General features: G+C 45.2%; 1 protein-coding gene across 2 annotated transcripts in view; it reads right to left on the reverse strand.

Moving 5' to 3' along the window:
- The window catches only part of MYH9 (myosin heavy chain 9), a 95,550-nt gene that overhangs the window by 43,389 nt on the left and 37,606 nt on the right, over nt 1-14,555 (reverse strand). For both annotated transcript variants that reach the window (XM_073325086.2, XM_078850629.1), the window contains exons 4-10: nt 13,216-13,243; nt 12,244-12,337; nt 5,847-5,939; nt 5,023-5,086; nt 4,227-4,325; nt 2,306-2,449; nt 182-277 (exon numbers count right to left, since the gene is read on the reverse strand). In XM_073325086.2, the coding sequence (XP_073181187.2) occupies nt 182-277; nt 2,306-2,449; nt 4,227-4,325; nt 5,023-5,086; nt 5,847-5,939; nt 12,244-12,337; nt 13,216-13,243 (618 nt within the window). The remainder of the gene's footprint in view (nt 1-181; nt 278-2,305; nt 2,450-4,226; nt 4,326-5,022; nt 5,087-5,846; nt 5,940-12,243; nt 12,338-13,215; nt 13,244-14,555) is intronic.

The following is a 14,555-nucleotide window of genomic DNA, read 5'->3' on the forward strand; positions in this document are numbered from 1 at the left end:
CTGCCCAAAGGTGGCTGCAGTTAGGCACTGAATAAAATGATTTGTACATTTATGTTTTGTTAAAGAACTTGGGCTCATTTTATAAAGTTCTGTACTTTCCAAAGGTGATCCCTTATCCCCTACATGTGTGATAAGAAGCTCTTGTAGGGGAAGTATTGGTGGTTTTTGTGGGTGTGGTTACCTGTATTGTCTGGCATAGAGGCTTGGTCTGTGTTGCGCTCTTTCTTGAAGACTATGTTGCCAAGCTGAAGAACACCCGAGATCACTCTCAGCAGACCTTTTATAGAGCAAAGAAAGGTCAGATTTAGAAAGAATTAAAATTGCATATTAGCAACACGTGTAAGGCAGGTATGAGCAGCATGCACTGACTTTTTCCCTGATCACCTCAGGCATCAGATTAAGAGGATGAAAATTTCCACTGTGTAACAGTAATCATTGAAAGGGCAAAGCCATGCCTATATTAGGGTGTGAGCCAGTTAAGGTTGGGCAGGTCTTTGTTCTTTTCATCCAGCACACTTTCACCTCCCTAGCACAAGTGCTATAACGTCTCCATTTGTTGGAACATACATAGCGTGGCAGACTACAGGTATCCTGATGTCCACTGAAGTACCTGTACCACTGTGGACAACATACTGAAGCACCCCCTTAGCCCTTCAAAGAATCAGCGTCAGATGCTAGAACAGAGGGAGAATTTTCAATACGGAATACTGAGAAAAGTGTTGATCTGATGCCATCTTCATCTCAAGACTCACTGACAGTAAGTTTGTTAGTGGTACTAACTAGTTAGCTACCAACTGGTCACTACTTCCTCTTCAACTGGTCTCCCTCTCTACCTATTATAGCACTAGGTAGTTTACAGCATGTCTGTAAACACATCCGCAGTGAACAAAGCCTCTACAAAAAGAAAAGGAGGACTTGTGGCACCTTAGACTAACAAATGTATTTGAGCATAAGCTTTCGTGAGCTACAGCTCACTTCATCGGATGCATGTAGCTCACGAAAGCTTATGCTCAAATAAATTGGTTAGTCTCTAAAGGTGCCACAAACACTCCTTTTCTTTTTGCGAATACACATGAACACGGCTGCTACTCTAAAGCCTCTCCTGCCAGTCCTGAAATAATATCTGTAAAGTAGCACACATGCTCCCATTGACTTGACATGAAATCTGACAGCCCAGTGACTGAATCTGGAGACCTGGCACTCAAAGAGAAAGCTTATTTTTATATGGTCTCAACTAAAAATATGGTTAGTGTGTTTAGACTTTGCATTCAAACCAAATGTACTGTTCAACCAGCTGCCATATGTATGTTTCTCATAAGCCTAAAAGAACATTTAGCATCTCTCACACCCGGAACGGAGGGGAAATGGCGTTCCATGCACCTCTGCAAATCAGCTGATGGAACTACTTTCATTTGCCAGTAAAGATGTGCCCTACAGCATAACTTACGAAGCGGACATCAGATCTCTTTGGCCATACATTAGGTAGCCAAATCCCTAACTAGACCTCAATGCAGAGTTGTCTTTTCACCCACACATTGGTTCCAGCCTCCTTGACAGATTTAGGAACTGGAGGAGGACTTAGTCTAAGATGAACAAAGGATACTAAATTGAGACGTTTGAAACTCTAGAGAGAAGACAAAATAATGGAGATTTGGCCAGTCTTCAGAAAGTAGATGGAGGAAAAAACACTTTCAGAAAGTGCCTTAGAAAAGGCAATCACTATGGTATCTAGATGTTGGACAATATTACTTTCTGGTTAGCAAGCTGTGCAGTAAGCTGGAGAGAGGTACACTGCTTTGTGCCACTGTTTACAACTAAGTGACTCCAACCATTGGTGGAGTAGATACCCCTATGGCGATGGGCCCAAGTCACATATTGAGAAATCTAGAGTGAATGAATGTCTTGCAGTACATCCCATAGAAGGCCAAGTCTTGCCTCTGGCAGACCGCAGAGAGGAGCAAATGCTAGAGATAACACCATGATAGGCACCCATTTGATAACTCAATGAGGGTTTTACAGATAAGCACTATGTATAGCACTCCAACAGACTGGGACAAGCATGGGACATGGCAGTTTGTGTAGTGACCTGCTGCATTCTGCACTAGCTGAAGTTATGCTTGTGAATTTTGAGATGGACCACTCCCATACCACCAGCAGCCAGCTTGCTTCTCAGATATCACTAATTGACTTGTGTAATTAGTATACTAGAGGCTGCCTTCCCCTCATGTGTTTTGAATAGGACCAGACTGTTCCATTCTTTTTAACCCTTTCCCATGCATTTCCAAGCCCTTCACCGGATCCATACCTATCTGCTCCTCATCTGGGATGCTCATGATTTTCATTGCCTCCAGCGTCTCCTGAAACATATCCTTGTCTTGCTGACCCGGGATCGTAACATGCCCATTTGAAAGGAATCTGTACTTGTTGTAAGGCTCCAACAGCAGATCAGCTTAAGGGGGAGGAACAGACAAGGAATGATTGTAGCCTTCATTATAGAGAACAAGCTAGCATTATTTTAGGCAGTTAAGAATGTATGCTTTCCCAAATCTACCAAAAAATGAATTACCTCCTTTGTACACGCTTCTAAGAAAGTCAGTTATAATCACCTGCAGTCTTGATTTTCATGACGACATTTGCCAGTTTCAGCTTCTTTAAAAAACACTCCCAAACATCTCCCCTCCCACCCCTGCCAAACCATCAACATGGAAGTCAAAAATATCCAGCAGAGACAGACAAGACAGCTTTTGTTTTTCTGGCCTCTTTCACTAAAGCAGCAGTCCCCAAACTTTGGCGGGCCATGCCCCCCTTACCTATGTGCATGCCCCTCCTGCCACTGGGCCGTGGCTTGGGGGAGGAGACGGAAGAGAGGGGAACAGGCAGGGGTAAGGGGGCTGAGGCTGGAGCTGCATCTGGAGGTGGGTCTGGGGCCAAGAAGGGGGCCATGGCCAGGGGTCAAGACTGGGGTGGAAGGGCCAGCAGCTGGGGACCTTTCCCCCAGCTTTGGCCCAAGGCCAGGAATGTAGCCATAGTCAGTTGCCAGGGCTGGCGCAGGGCCAGGAACGAAGCAGTGCTGAGGCTGGGGATGGAGCCAGGTGCAGGGCTGGGAGCCGGAGATGTCACTGCAGGCAGGACTGGAGCAGAGTTGGGGCAGGGAGGGGATGGGTGGCATTCCCTCCCCACTCTGGTGGGGGGCAGGGCTGGCCTGGGCCTCACTGTATCCCCGCCCCCATAATGTTCCTCCATGCCCCTCTAGGGGGGCACACCCTATACTTTGGGGACCTCTGCACTAAAGCCTCAGGGTCAGATTTTCAGAGGTATTCAGGAGCCTAAAGATGCATATAGACGCCTAGTGAGATTTTTCAAAAGCACCTAAGCAGGTTAGGTGCCTGATTACCTTTAAAGATCTGTCCCTCAGTTCTTTTCCTGTCCCCAGCAAGTGAAAACAGTCTTGCTGAGTGAACCAGGGTTTAGGTTTAGATCAGTTGTCTTATGTTTTTCTTGTAGCAGCATTTCTGTAGTTACAGCTCAGAACGCTCTTCTGCCCAGACTTTTTTCTTTCCTCCATCCCACCCCCCCGCCCCGGCACATTGCCAAACCAGCCCCAGCAGTTCTTGGATCCTGCTTCCATTAGAAGAAGAGACTGTCCTGCAAGTGCATCCACTTTCAGGTATCCTGTTGTTTCAAATCAGTTATGGAGTTCACCACCCAGCTCTGGGAACAGTATGTTCTGCCATTAACGCTGTGCAGATGGTTATGAAGTGAGTTCTCTCCCTGCCCCCCCAGTCTGTCTGCCCTCTCCCACGGTGTGAGTTTAAACTGCTTTCTTAACAGGAAGGTTAGATTGAGATCTTGAGGTGTTATGCTAACAGAGCACAGGCACACCTAGTGCTGCATAGGTGCCAAATGTTATTCTGTATTTTGTTAATTGCCAAGTTTATAAGAAGATTGTTCCTGCCCTGAAGAACCTGCACTCTATTAGACCAGACTAAACATGGGACAATAGTTCAGATAAGGAAGGGTGTGGAGACATCACTGGCAGGGGTACCAATTCAGGAAGGAAAAAAAAGTTTTAAGGAGATGATTGAAAGGAGAGGTCCTGGTCAGAAAACAGTGGGAGGCAGTTCCAGGCTTTGGAAGAGGGGAAATAATAGGGCCTAGACTGCAAGTGTGTGGAACAATCTGGCAGTTAGGGGAAAGGGACTCTAGTTACAGCACAAGGTACTCACTTTTCAGGTGCTCCCCTGCTCCAGACAATAGATAGTAGAAGATATGGAAGGTTCGCTCGTCTTTGGCTTGACGGATTGCACGTGATTTCTCCAAGAGATCTTTACAGAGTAAAGGCACAACAGAGAGACTAACAAGTAACTTCCCATTCCACTCTCATCTGAGGAAAGGAGGTTCTATTTGGTGTCAGTGCCCTTTAAATTGGTTGGCGTGACAGGCAGCTTAGTGCTCTGCATTGCCCTTTCAGAGTTTCAGGTAGTGCCATAGGCTGACAGCAACCCACCCTTCAACAACCTCAGTGGCTGATTAAGTTTAAGATGTACTTCTGGACTCCTGAGTTAATCCTCATTCCAAGGGTAGGACCAGTATGCAAGATTGAGTTGTGAATAAACAGGGGGGAAAGACACTTGCCACAGTCCTCATTTCCCCTGGTTAAAAGATGAAAGGGTCATGGAATCCCAAGTCTACTCAGCGTATCACAGCTTAAAACGCCACTTCTATCCCATAACATTAGAATTATTTCATCCAGAAGGGATTCTTGCTATAACCCCAGCATAGGTTCTGAAATGCTGTACCATTTAAATAAGATTCCCTTTTTACTTGCAGACTAAACTAGAGATCTTAACATGGATCTCTTTAGCCTAAGATGACAGGTGTTGACAGAAGTCTATGGATCCCTCTGACTTCATTGCTGTAAGGTAGCAGACACTATTTGGCTGTATATAGGTAGATAGTTAGGTATGCACGTTCCCACTCCCCATAATTTATTTCCATTAAGCGGCTCCGTGGAAAGGATACAAGTCTCAATATTGGCTCCAACAATGTAGCCATTGACATCAAAGTTGATTCTTATGAACTTGCCCTGAGAAAGAGGTTAGCAGAAATATTAGTGTTATCTTATGCTATCATAGCTAGAGCAAAATGGTAAAGGTCCCAGTATAGGCCTTTCTGCTCCAAACAACATAATTACCAGCTAAGACAAGTTTTAAACAGACCACAAGCCCAGCCAGCTCACAACCCTCACTGATCATGGAGCAGTTTAACATCCTTGACACCATAAATTACTCCTATGAGAGTCAAAGGGCCATCAAATTAGATTGAATTTCAGATTGCCTAGGCATCAGGAAACATGTTAAGTTTCATTCTGAAGTGGATCCCCTCCACCTCAGTTCCGGGTGCCATAAGCAGAGACTGCATTCTAGATTGACCACCACCACAGCTCAGCCCCTCTTCAACCATTTACACTTCAATTTGGCTTCTAGTGTAGCTTCCCCGGCCCTTAGAAGCTTTCTGCTGCCCTCCAGAATTAATCCAATACGGGACACTAATCTCTCCTTGGGAGAAAAATGAATTTGACAGACAGACAATGGCACAGGGAGTCCTGGCAAAGGTTCAATATCTTGCAGACCAGGTACTCAATCCCATCAGTACTTTATGGATAATTCACTGACAAGTGAAAACTGTGTCCCAGTTTCACTCAAGGGAAGCCAGTTACAGAAAAGAACATCCCAAGACTGCATATCAGGCACGAAAGTAAAGCAAGACTCCCACAACTCATTCAACTAGTGGCTTCTCCCTCTGGAACACTGGGGACACCAGAACTCATGCAGGATAATACTCACAAATCTCGAGGAGTTGTCATTCTTCACTGTCTTGGCATTTCCAAAAGCCTCCAGGATAGGGTTAGCCTGAAGCAACTGCCTCTCAAGCTCTCCCTAGACAGAAAACCAAAAGTGGATGAAGACAGCAGCTTTTAACACCTTCACCTAGAGGGTCCACGTTTCATCTCATCAGCTTAGCATCTATGTAAAGAAGCCACATTAGATCTTTGGTGATATTCCCCTAAACAAACATTTTAGGGTGCCACGGATTCTTCTTTTGGCAAGACTGAGTTCATTTCAGTATGTAGAAATATTTTCTCCTCCCCAGCCAGTCAGCATCAGTGCAATATTCCTCGCTTCTGGTGCTGGATTTCAGTTACCAGTAGGCAGTCCTGTTTAAGTGTCTTGCCTAAGGCACATCCCACAGGCTTTCTGGGAGCAATGAGAATGGAAAGTTCTTCCCCCAGATCACATCCACATCCCAGCAGCATCCTACTTCCCAGGTGGAAGAACAAAACAATCCTGGCTTTCAGTTGGGAGGGAGCCCTGGATTCTGCACAGAATGAGCTCACCAGTAATAGATGAACAGAATCACAAATCATTTTGGGGACAATAATCTCTGCTTGCACTGGGGCTCTCATCTCTACACAGACCAGCAAAAGCCTTCTCTGTGGGGATGCAACAAAAGGCAACTACTGGTATTTGAGTCAAACTGTTTTATCCACTGTCTTCCACTTCCACACACTCCTCCTCTCCATAGGCAACAGAGTTTTGGGGTGGAGAGACCAGCCAGAATTGCTGTCCCTACTAAGTACTCAATCTCTGGAGCATACACACATTTTCCAGAAGTCTGTAGGTGGTTACTTGAACTGACTGTCCCTTCTCTGTGCTAGAAGTAGGGAGTCCTAGGTATTTCAAAATTAGCCATAGGCAAAAAACACTCCATCCCAGATATCAAAATTGACAACTGGGTTAAGGTTTCTCCTTTTAGTAGTGGAGACTAAGTCTTCAGGACTTCCTGATGCATGGGAATAGAGCCCAACATTTTTGCCCATGAATGCCAATCCCAGAAATCAGATTGCAGAGGGTGTGTTTACATGACAAAGTACTTTTACAGCTCCTTTAATTCTCAAAGTGCATTTACAAACATTAGTCAAGCCTCATGTTGCCTCTAGCAGTGGATAAAATAAATATTAGCCCCATTAATGATGGTAAAAATGAGGCAGAGCTATGAAGTGACTTGCCCAAGGTTAAAACCTGGAATTAGAACCCTGGCATTTCTACTTCTTATTGCTGCGTTCAGGTTACAACACTCCTTTACAAGCCTAAAGTACGGAGTCAACCATTTCTATTAGTCTGCAGAGTTACACACAGAAGACTCAGCCACAACTAAGTTTTTATTCACTTTGTCACAAGTGCGTATAAGATGATTTTTAATTTCAGGAAGGAACAGGCTGGGATAGCAGCCATCCATCCCATAAGGTCACACTTGGCTGTGCGGAGAAGAAAACCTCAAACTTGCTATAAAAAGTCTGTCAGTAATTTTGCATTTCTCCTGCTATTCTGACATGTGTGAGCTGCAACACCCACGCCTACTCTCCAACAGTTCCCATCCTGTCTGAGTGATCCTGCAGTGCAGTCCTAATCCTGTTTAAGACTGCAATCTGTTGCTATGGAAATGAATGATGTCACAATTTTAACATTACAACTTCGCTGCAGGACTAAGGAAAGATCAAAAGACTATTTAGAAGAAAAACAGCACTTAGACTTTGGCATTAAATATATTTAATTATTCAGATAAAAATATCAAACTGGCAAGGCCAAATTTAGCTACACAAGAACTGGAAAATGACAGTTAAGAGTCTCACAGCAACATGTGTATTGTGGGCAAGTTAATTCCTTCATGTTTTTTAACCTCAGGAATGAAGGGTGCAATTAGTGACACATGGAAGTTGGTGGAGCCAGAAGCAAGTAGAAGGGGAGGGTTAGGATAGCATGATCTAGCGGGTAAGGAGACCCACAATAGTAGAAGGCATGTAGAAGGTCACAATGGTAAGTGGGGGTTGGAGGGGTGCACAGGGTGAGAGGAAGAGGGGAAAGGCTAAAGTTAATCAAATCAGAGATGGATCATGGGAACCAGCTCAGTAGAGTGTTGCAGTGCAGAAGGAATACCAAATCCTTTGCAGAAGCACAGTCTCAGTATGCTACTATAATGCTGCATCTGATTACAAGGTTAATGTTACCAAGAAAGCATTAGCTCCTTTCCTCACTGAGGTTTAAATATGTAACCTGAACATTGACTTAGCATTAGTTTTAAGCAGAAAAAAGCATGCTTGTGATGTTGGTATTTAAGTAGCCCATGTAGGGTTTCAGGTCATACCTCATAGGAGGGAGCATTCACACCTCTGCAGCCATTGTTTGACTGAAGACTTTTTGCATGGCTCATTAGCAAGGTAGAAGCAGCCGCATACTTAGGACTATCTTTCCAATACGAAAATAAACTTTTCTAAACTACGAAACCTTACAATGTGCAGAATTCAGCAGGAACTGCTGAGATCCTGTAATTAAGACACTGCCAACCTTTCTGTACCTACAGCTGCAGGTCCTGAGCTGATTTTTAAAGAATTTTAAAAAAAGATTCTGTGTGCATTTGAGATGGATACAACATCCCCCTTCCTCCCATGCAAACTGTTGCAGTACCAGCTTCTAGGTCTGCTAGCTCACAGTGGGAATGTGCAGCTGGGTCCTTAGCACCCCCTCTCTCCATGACTGCCTATCAGTTTAAGTCATCAATGTCTTTGATGCCCACTGAAAACTCAGAATTCCTCCTCATATGCTCCCAACGTCAAAGAGATTCTTTCCAGAGGAGGAGCCGTATGCAAAAAATAGGAACCTTGCCAGCCCCCTGTTTAAAAATAAAAGTCATGAGGAAAGACCCAGAAAGTCAGGAGATTAACTTAAAAATCATTCAATTTAAAAAAGTTTTGGTTTCTTATTTTCTTTCTGGTTTGTGAGCCTTTACGGCTCACGACGGCAAGCTTTTCTCTACAGCCATGAGAGCTACAAGCTTCCTTTAAAAATAGGGGGGAAAAAAGGATTCTCAAGAAACATGATTCCAGCAGCTGGAGCTTTAAGAAAACAGCACCAGGCACCACATCACTCATGATAAAAAACTGCCAGAGTTGCAACATGGCATTTGCATTTCTGATTGCAAAGAAGTTATAAACTTAGTTTTGAAAATAGTACTCTCCTCTCCTATGATTTGAAACAGGTGAAGCGAGGTAGACAGCAAACATGGAATGCTTCAACCACAACTCAACTGCCCCATTCCCCAATACACAATTTGATTAAGTGAAAACAGGGATTTTAATGGAATGCTGTATGCCCTAAATGCAGCATCACCCTGCCTAGTAGTACTTACCACCATAAATGCAGTGATTTTCTTTTTCTTTTCTTTTTTTTAGGGGGGGGGGAAATCACCTAAAACATTAATCATTGCTTTAGAATCTTTGCAGCTCAATAGAAATTGGAGGAAAGGGTCCGTCCCCCCTACTGCAGCTGAGAGAAGGGTTTCAGAAAAGCTGTTTTTGTTTGAAAAAGTAGGAAAGCAGAGACTTGAGTTGTAAATTTAATCTCTTGACCAAAAGATACTAGAAATGCAAAAGGCTCTAGGCTACCAAATGTCACCCCATTATTGTATTGCACTGCCCATGCAGGAGATAAAGATTCATGCTACATCCTCAATCTAATGGTGCCAGCAGCAGGGCCTAATCTAGTAGCCTTGGGGGTTAGCACAAGCAGAGTCTGTAGACTTGTTCCCTTGGGTAGTGATAGGTCAGGGTGGGCAAACTACGGCCCACATCCAGCCTGCCAGCAGATTTAATCGATCCCTCAAGCTCCTGCCGGAGAGTGGAGTCTGGGGCTTGCCCCACTCTGATGCTCCAGCTGAGGAGCGGGGCTGGGGGCCACTTGGCACATGTGTAGCGTCGCACCACACAGTTCCCAGAAGCAGTGGCACGTCCCCCTTCTGGCTCCTACATTTAGGGGCAGCCAGGGGGCTCCACACACGGCCCCCAGCCTAAGCGCCACCCCCACAGCTCCCACTGGCTGGGAACTGCGGCCAATGGGACCCGCAGGGGTGGCAACAGCAGATGGGGCAGCGTGCAGAGGCACCTGGCCGCACTGCCATGTAGAAGCCAGAGGAGGTACATGCGGCTGCTTCAGGTAAGCGCTGCCTAGAGCCTGCGCCCCAACCCCCTGCCCCAGTCCTGATCCCCCTCCCACCCCCTTGATCCCAGTCCATAACACCCTCCTACACCCCAATCCCCTCAACCCCAGCCCCACTCCAAAGCCTGCACCCCCAACCCGAGCCCTCACCCCAACCCCCTGCCCCAGCCCGGAGTCCCCTCCTCCACCCTGAACTCCACATTTCTGGCCCCACCCCAGAGATCACCCCTCCCCAACCAAAGCCCTCAACCCCAATTTTGTGAGCATGCATGGCCCACCATACAATTTCCCTACCCAGATGTGGCCCTCAGGCCAAAAATTTGCCTGCCCCGTGATAGGTGAACAGATGTCTCAAAAGTTACTATACTAATCTGTAGACAAACTGAGTTGGAATCTGGAGTCAGGCCTAGGGAGTGTGAAGGTCAGCAGGGCTGCAGAGAGGTCTCATTACCATCTAACACTAAGGAACCTGAATAGTTCTAATCCTCATTGGTAAGGCTGGTAACCAACATGGAGCCACCAGAGTTAAAAGTGAGCTGCAGGATTCCTTAAGAGAATCTTCCAAATGGAGCTTGAACTCAGAGAACTCATGTGTTAAGCCCAGCTAAAGGCTGGTTTATACCGTAACCAGATCCTTGGTCTGCTTAGATGACTGAAGTTTCACTTGAGAATAAGCAGAAGAATGCTCAACTCCCAATCCCATGATCCTTTCACTTCACTCCCCACCCCTCCCCCTGCAAACATACACATTCCAAGAAAAAAAAATATAAAAGCAAAATGTTTCTAAATACAGCTACTGACAGGCCACGGCAAAAGCTTTTGTATATCTCAAAGTCTGGCACATGGAAGCTATGTTTTTGTTTTGATTCCAGAAGCCACTCATTAGAACAGTGTGCTTACACAAACATACACATCTGCATGCAGAGAGTATCCTTTTCATATACCCTATATACAGACACAGCATGGCTATTGTTAAGTTTCTAAGAAGAGGTTTCTACATAAAGATATTGAAGATGCGCTTGGCATCTGGGTTTTGTTATAAAGCTCAGAAGTTAACTGCATTTCCCATGTGTGTAACTCTGGCTAACAAGCTCATTGTGTTAGAACATCCAGTACACTCAGGGCAGCAGCTTCCTGACCTTTCCCAGCAACTGCACCCACAGCTAACTTGCTGTGGTGAAAGGCTAGACAGCCAGTCAACTCCATCTGGTTAGGAACACCATGCACACCAGAGGCTCTATATGCAGTTCTAGGAAAGCCAGGTTCAGTTCAACTCCCCTTCACTATACAGGAACAGTTTCTCCACAGTGTACTTGGGAAGTTCTACAAGAGACCTTGAGTGCAGACTAGATGAGTGAACTTGACATAACTGCAATCTCTAATTGATAGCATCTCACAAAAGGTTATTGTGCATCATAAAAACAGAACTGTGAGTTGTCTATGGGACTGTTCTAGCTGCAGAAAGTGACACTGGTGTGAAGTGAAAAGGTGCTCAAGTCACACAATGGGACAAAATGCATTCCTGGTGCAGAACGTGCAGTAAACGTGCAGCTCACCTAAGAGGATACAACTGATGAGTTCGGTCATAATCCATCAAGGGGAGAGGGAGGGGAAAAAAATATAAGTGAGACAACTGCAAAGACCCCTTGTTCTAATGTATTTAGATACTTTTCACCCATTTAAAAGTTATAGTTTCAGTCAAGTCTTCAGCGCATATCTATGAACCTCTCCAAATTGGAGAGACTGCTTACAGAACAGATTTCACAACCAGCCCCAAGATACAGGGGAGTAGAATAAAGGAGACCACATCTCCAGGGAGTGGGTCACTTAAGTTGCTTGGATTGGTCACAAATTATATGAACGAGTCAGAAGACCAATACGTGATGGTTTGTAAACTGTGCCCCTAAACACACCCACCTATGAAACCAAAACGCTCTGAAAAACTGCTGTATCTCCACTGAAGTCAATGTAATTATGAGGGAGAATGGCGGCCCCTGACTTGTGAGGTTTTTAAAGCTACACACAAAATTGTCATGGCTCCATAGTTCATGGTCTCCTCACTCCCCTATGCACAAGTTGGTACCTAGTGTTTTATTCAGCCAGTATTAACCAAGGTATCTCCTAGCGTACCATAGCTTGTAGGTGCTTGGCATGACAGTGCAGCATCCTTGTAGGGAACACAGGCACTTACCTGGTCTTTTTTACTCTTGTGTGAGGAAGCAACATGAGCCAAATACTGAATGACCTTCTTGGTGTTCTCTGTCTTACCAGCTCCTGATTCACCTCTGCAAAGACAGAGCCTGGGATTAATTCAAGAACAAGATGGGGGAAAATGCATTCACCTTTTTAAACCTAAAATGCTTGTCAGCTGATCAGTGCTTTTAGTTGCATTCTTGCCATTAAACATTGCTTTGAGATACCTGCCCTAACAGAGAACCTGAACACATTAAGTGAAGAGTAGAGCAACCAGTATTGTGCTCTAGTCCTATTGTTCAGCCAGTTTCTCGTGACTTTGGGGGTAGGAGGGGTGGGGAAGGAAAGAATAAAGGTAATTTTCCAGTCACTTGGCAGCCTTCACATGCAAGTGGTTGAGGAATAATGGGGGCAGGGGAGGAGGGGGGAGAAGAGAACCACGGGACAGGACACAAAGGCAATTAAGTGAATTACTTAAAAGGAATTTCCCTAAGCAAAAGAGCTGTAGTTAACTCCTTCAGAACCAGAAATTAACAGGGTTTGGGGGGGGATCAGTCTTACTTTTAGGCTCAACAGAGGAAACTGCAGTGTTAAATAGGCACATTATTCCCTACAACCTCAGCCTAGATAACATGAATGAGAGCACATGGCTGTTGACTGTATATACACCACTGCTACCCCAGTTCTTCCAAAGTCCTTTCCAAGCATCAATAAAGTAACATCTCCACTAGGCAGTCACCTTAAGATCACCTGTTTCCTGCTCCTTCATGCCAGAGACAATCCTTGTGCAGAAAGAGGTGAGATGTGGGCAGGGAAGGGATGCTAATGGTAGGATTTAAACAGGCAAAATGTTCCCTAGCCTCTACAGTATCATGTGACATACTGACTCCAGTAAACCCCCAATTAAGCCCGCCAGCAGGATTTTAACAAGAGCTGACAGCAAGACAAGCTGAAGAATGTAAATACTCACGTGCACAGAATGGACTGATCCTCTCGATCTGAAATAAAAGAAACACACAGAATCAGAGAGGCCAAAACTCACTTCTGCCTCCACTACAAAAGCTATTAAATTCAGAGGGTATGCTGGCACTCCCCAAAACATGGAGAGCAGAGGCCACTAAGCATCCTCATGCAAGCATCTTCAGAAGTATGACCAGTCACCTCTAAATCTTGGCATAGTTCCTCCCCTCTCCCTAAAGTCCTAAAGGTAGCACCATCATTTTAGTTTTACCTGTCCAGATGTATCTGTAGTTCAGCACAAAACAAGGTAATTGTTATTTTGCTTTTTCCAGGGTGTGAAAAGAACCCCTACTCCTGATTTGTTCCTGTGCCTCCTGAACTATTTGCTTCCAAATGCAGAATAGGCCCTGCAACTCCAATCCTGCCACAAGGCGATTACGGACATTGACCTATCCTTTAAAGCAAGGGAGGCCTAAGCACTGACTACAGCTTTAGCTGTGATGGGGATGCTAGGGTGAAAAAAATGTGGCTCAAGGTTTTTGCTTTAGCCATTTCTTATGTGGCAAGTTCAGGACTGAGGCACTGTACTTATACAAAAACCCACTGCATTAAAAGAACATTAAGGTTGCAATGTCAAATACAGGAAGTACCAGAATTAAGGTTGACCATAAACCCAAACTTGGATCCCTTGTGTATATGTACTGTGAGTATTCAATTACATGAACAAACACCATCCTCCCATCTCTCCCTCTCCATCCCACCAACACACACACAAACCCTCATTCAGTGCAGAATGGATGGTGCTCACTGAATGGGTAACTATTTAACACTTCAATATGTGGCCGCATGTATAATTTACTGCGCACCATCCAAACCCTGCATCGAATACACAACTATTAGTTTCTGCATAGGCTTTACTATGGTGTTGTCATAACATCTTAGATTTTTAAAAACATTAGTGAATTTATCTTCACAAACACCCCTATGTCCCAGCCTCTTCCCTTTCCTCTCCCCCACCCCCAGTTTCCACCTTCCTTCCCTGGCTCCTGTTCAAGGTTCCCCCTGCATCCCTACCAGTCCTATCCTCCCCTTACATGGCTCCTACCATTCTTGTCCCCATATTCACTTCCTATTATTATCTTCCCTCTCCACCCCCATTCCTGTCTCCACCCACCCTGCCCCCTCTCCCTCCCCCCCCCCCGCCCCCAGCTCCTATGCTTTCTTTTTCCCCTCCACTACCCAGTATTTAATCACTTTCCCCTCCCCTGTTCCTCATTTAGGTAGCTTCCTCCTCCATGCTGGCTGGGTATCAGTAGGGGGAGACCGAGCACAGGACAGAGCGTTTCCATG

This window comes from Lepidochelys kempii, chromosome 1 (genome assembly GCF_965140285.1).
Source record: "Lepidochelys kempii isolate rLepKem1 chromosome 1, rLepKem1.hap1, whole genome shotgun sequence".
Lineage (NCBI taxonomy): Eukaryota > Metazoa > Chordata > Testudines > Cheloniidae > Lepidochelys > Lepidochelys kempii.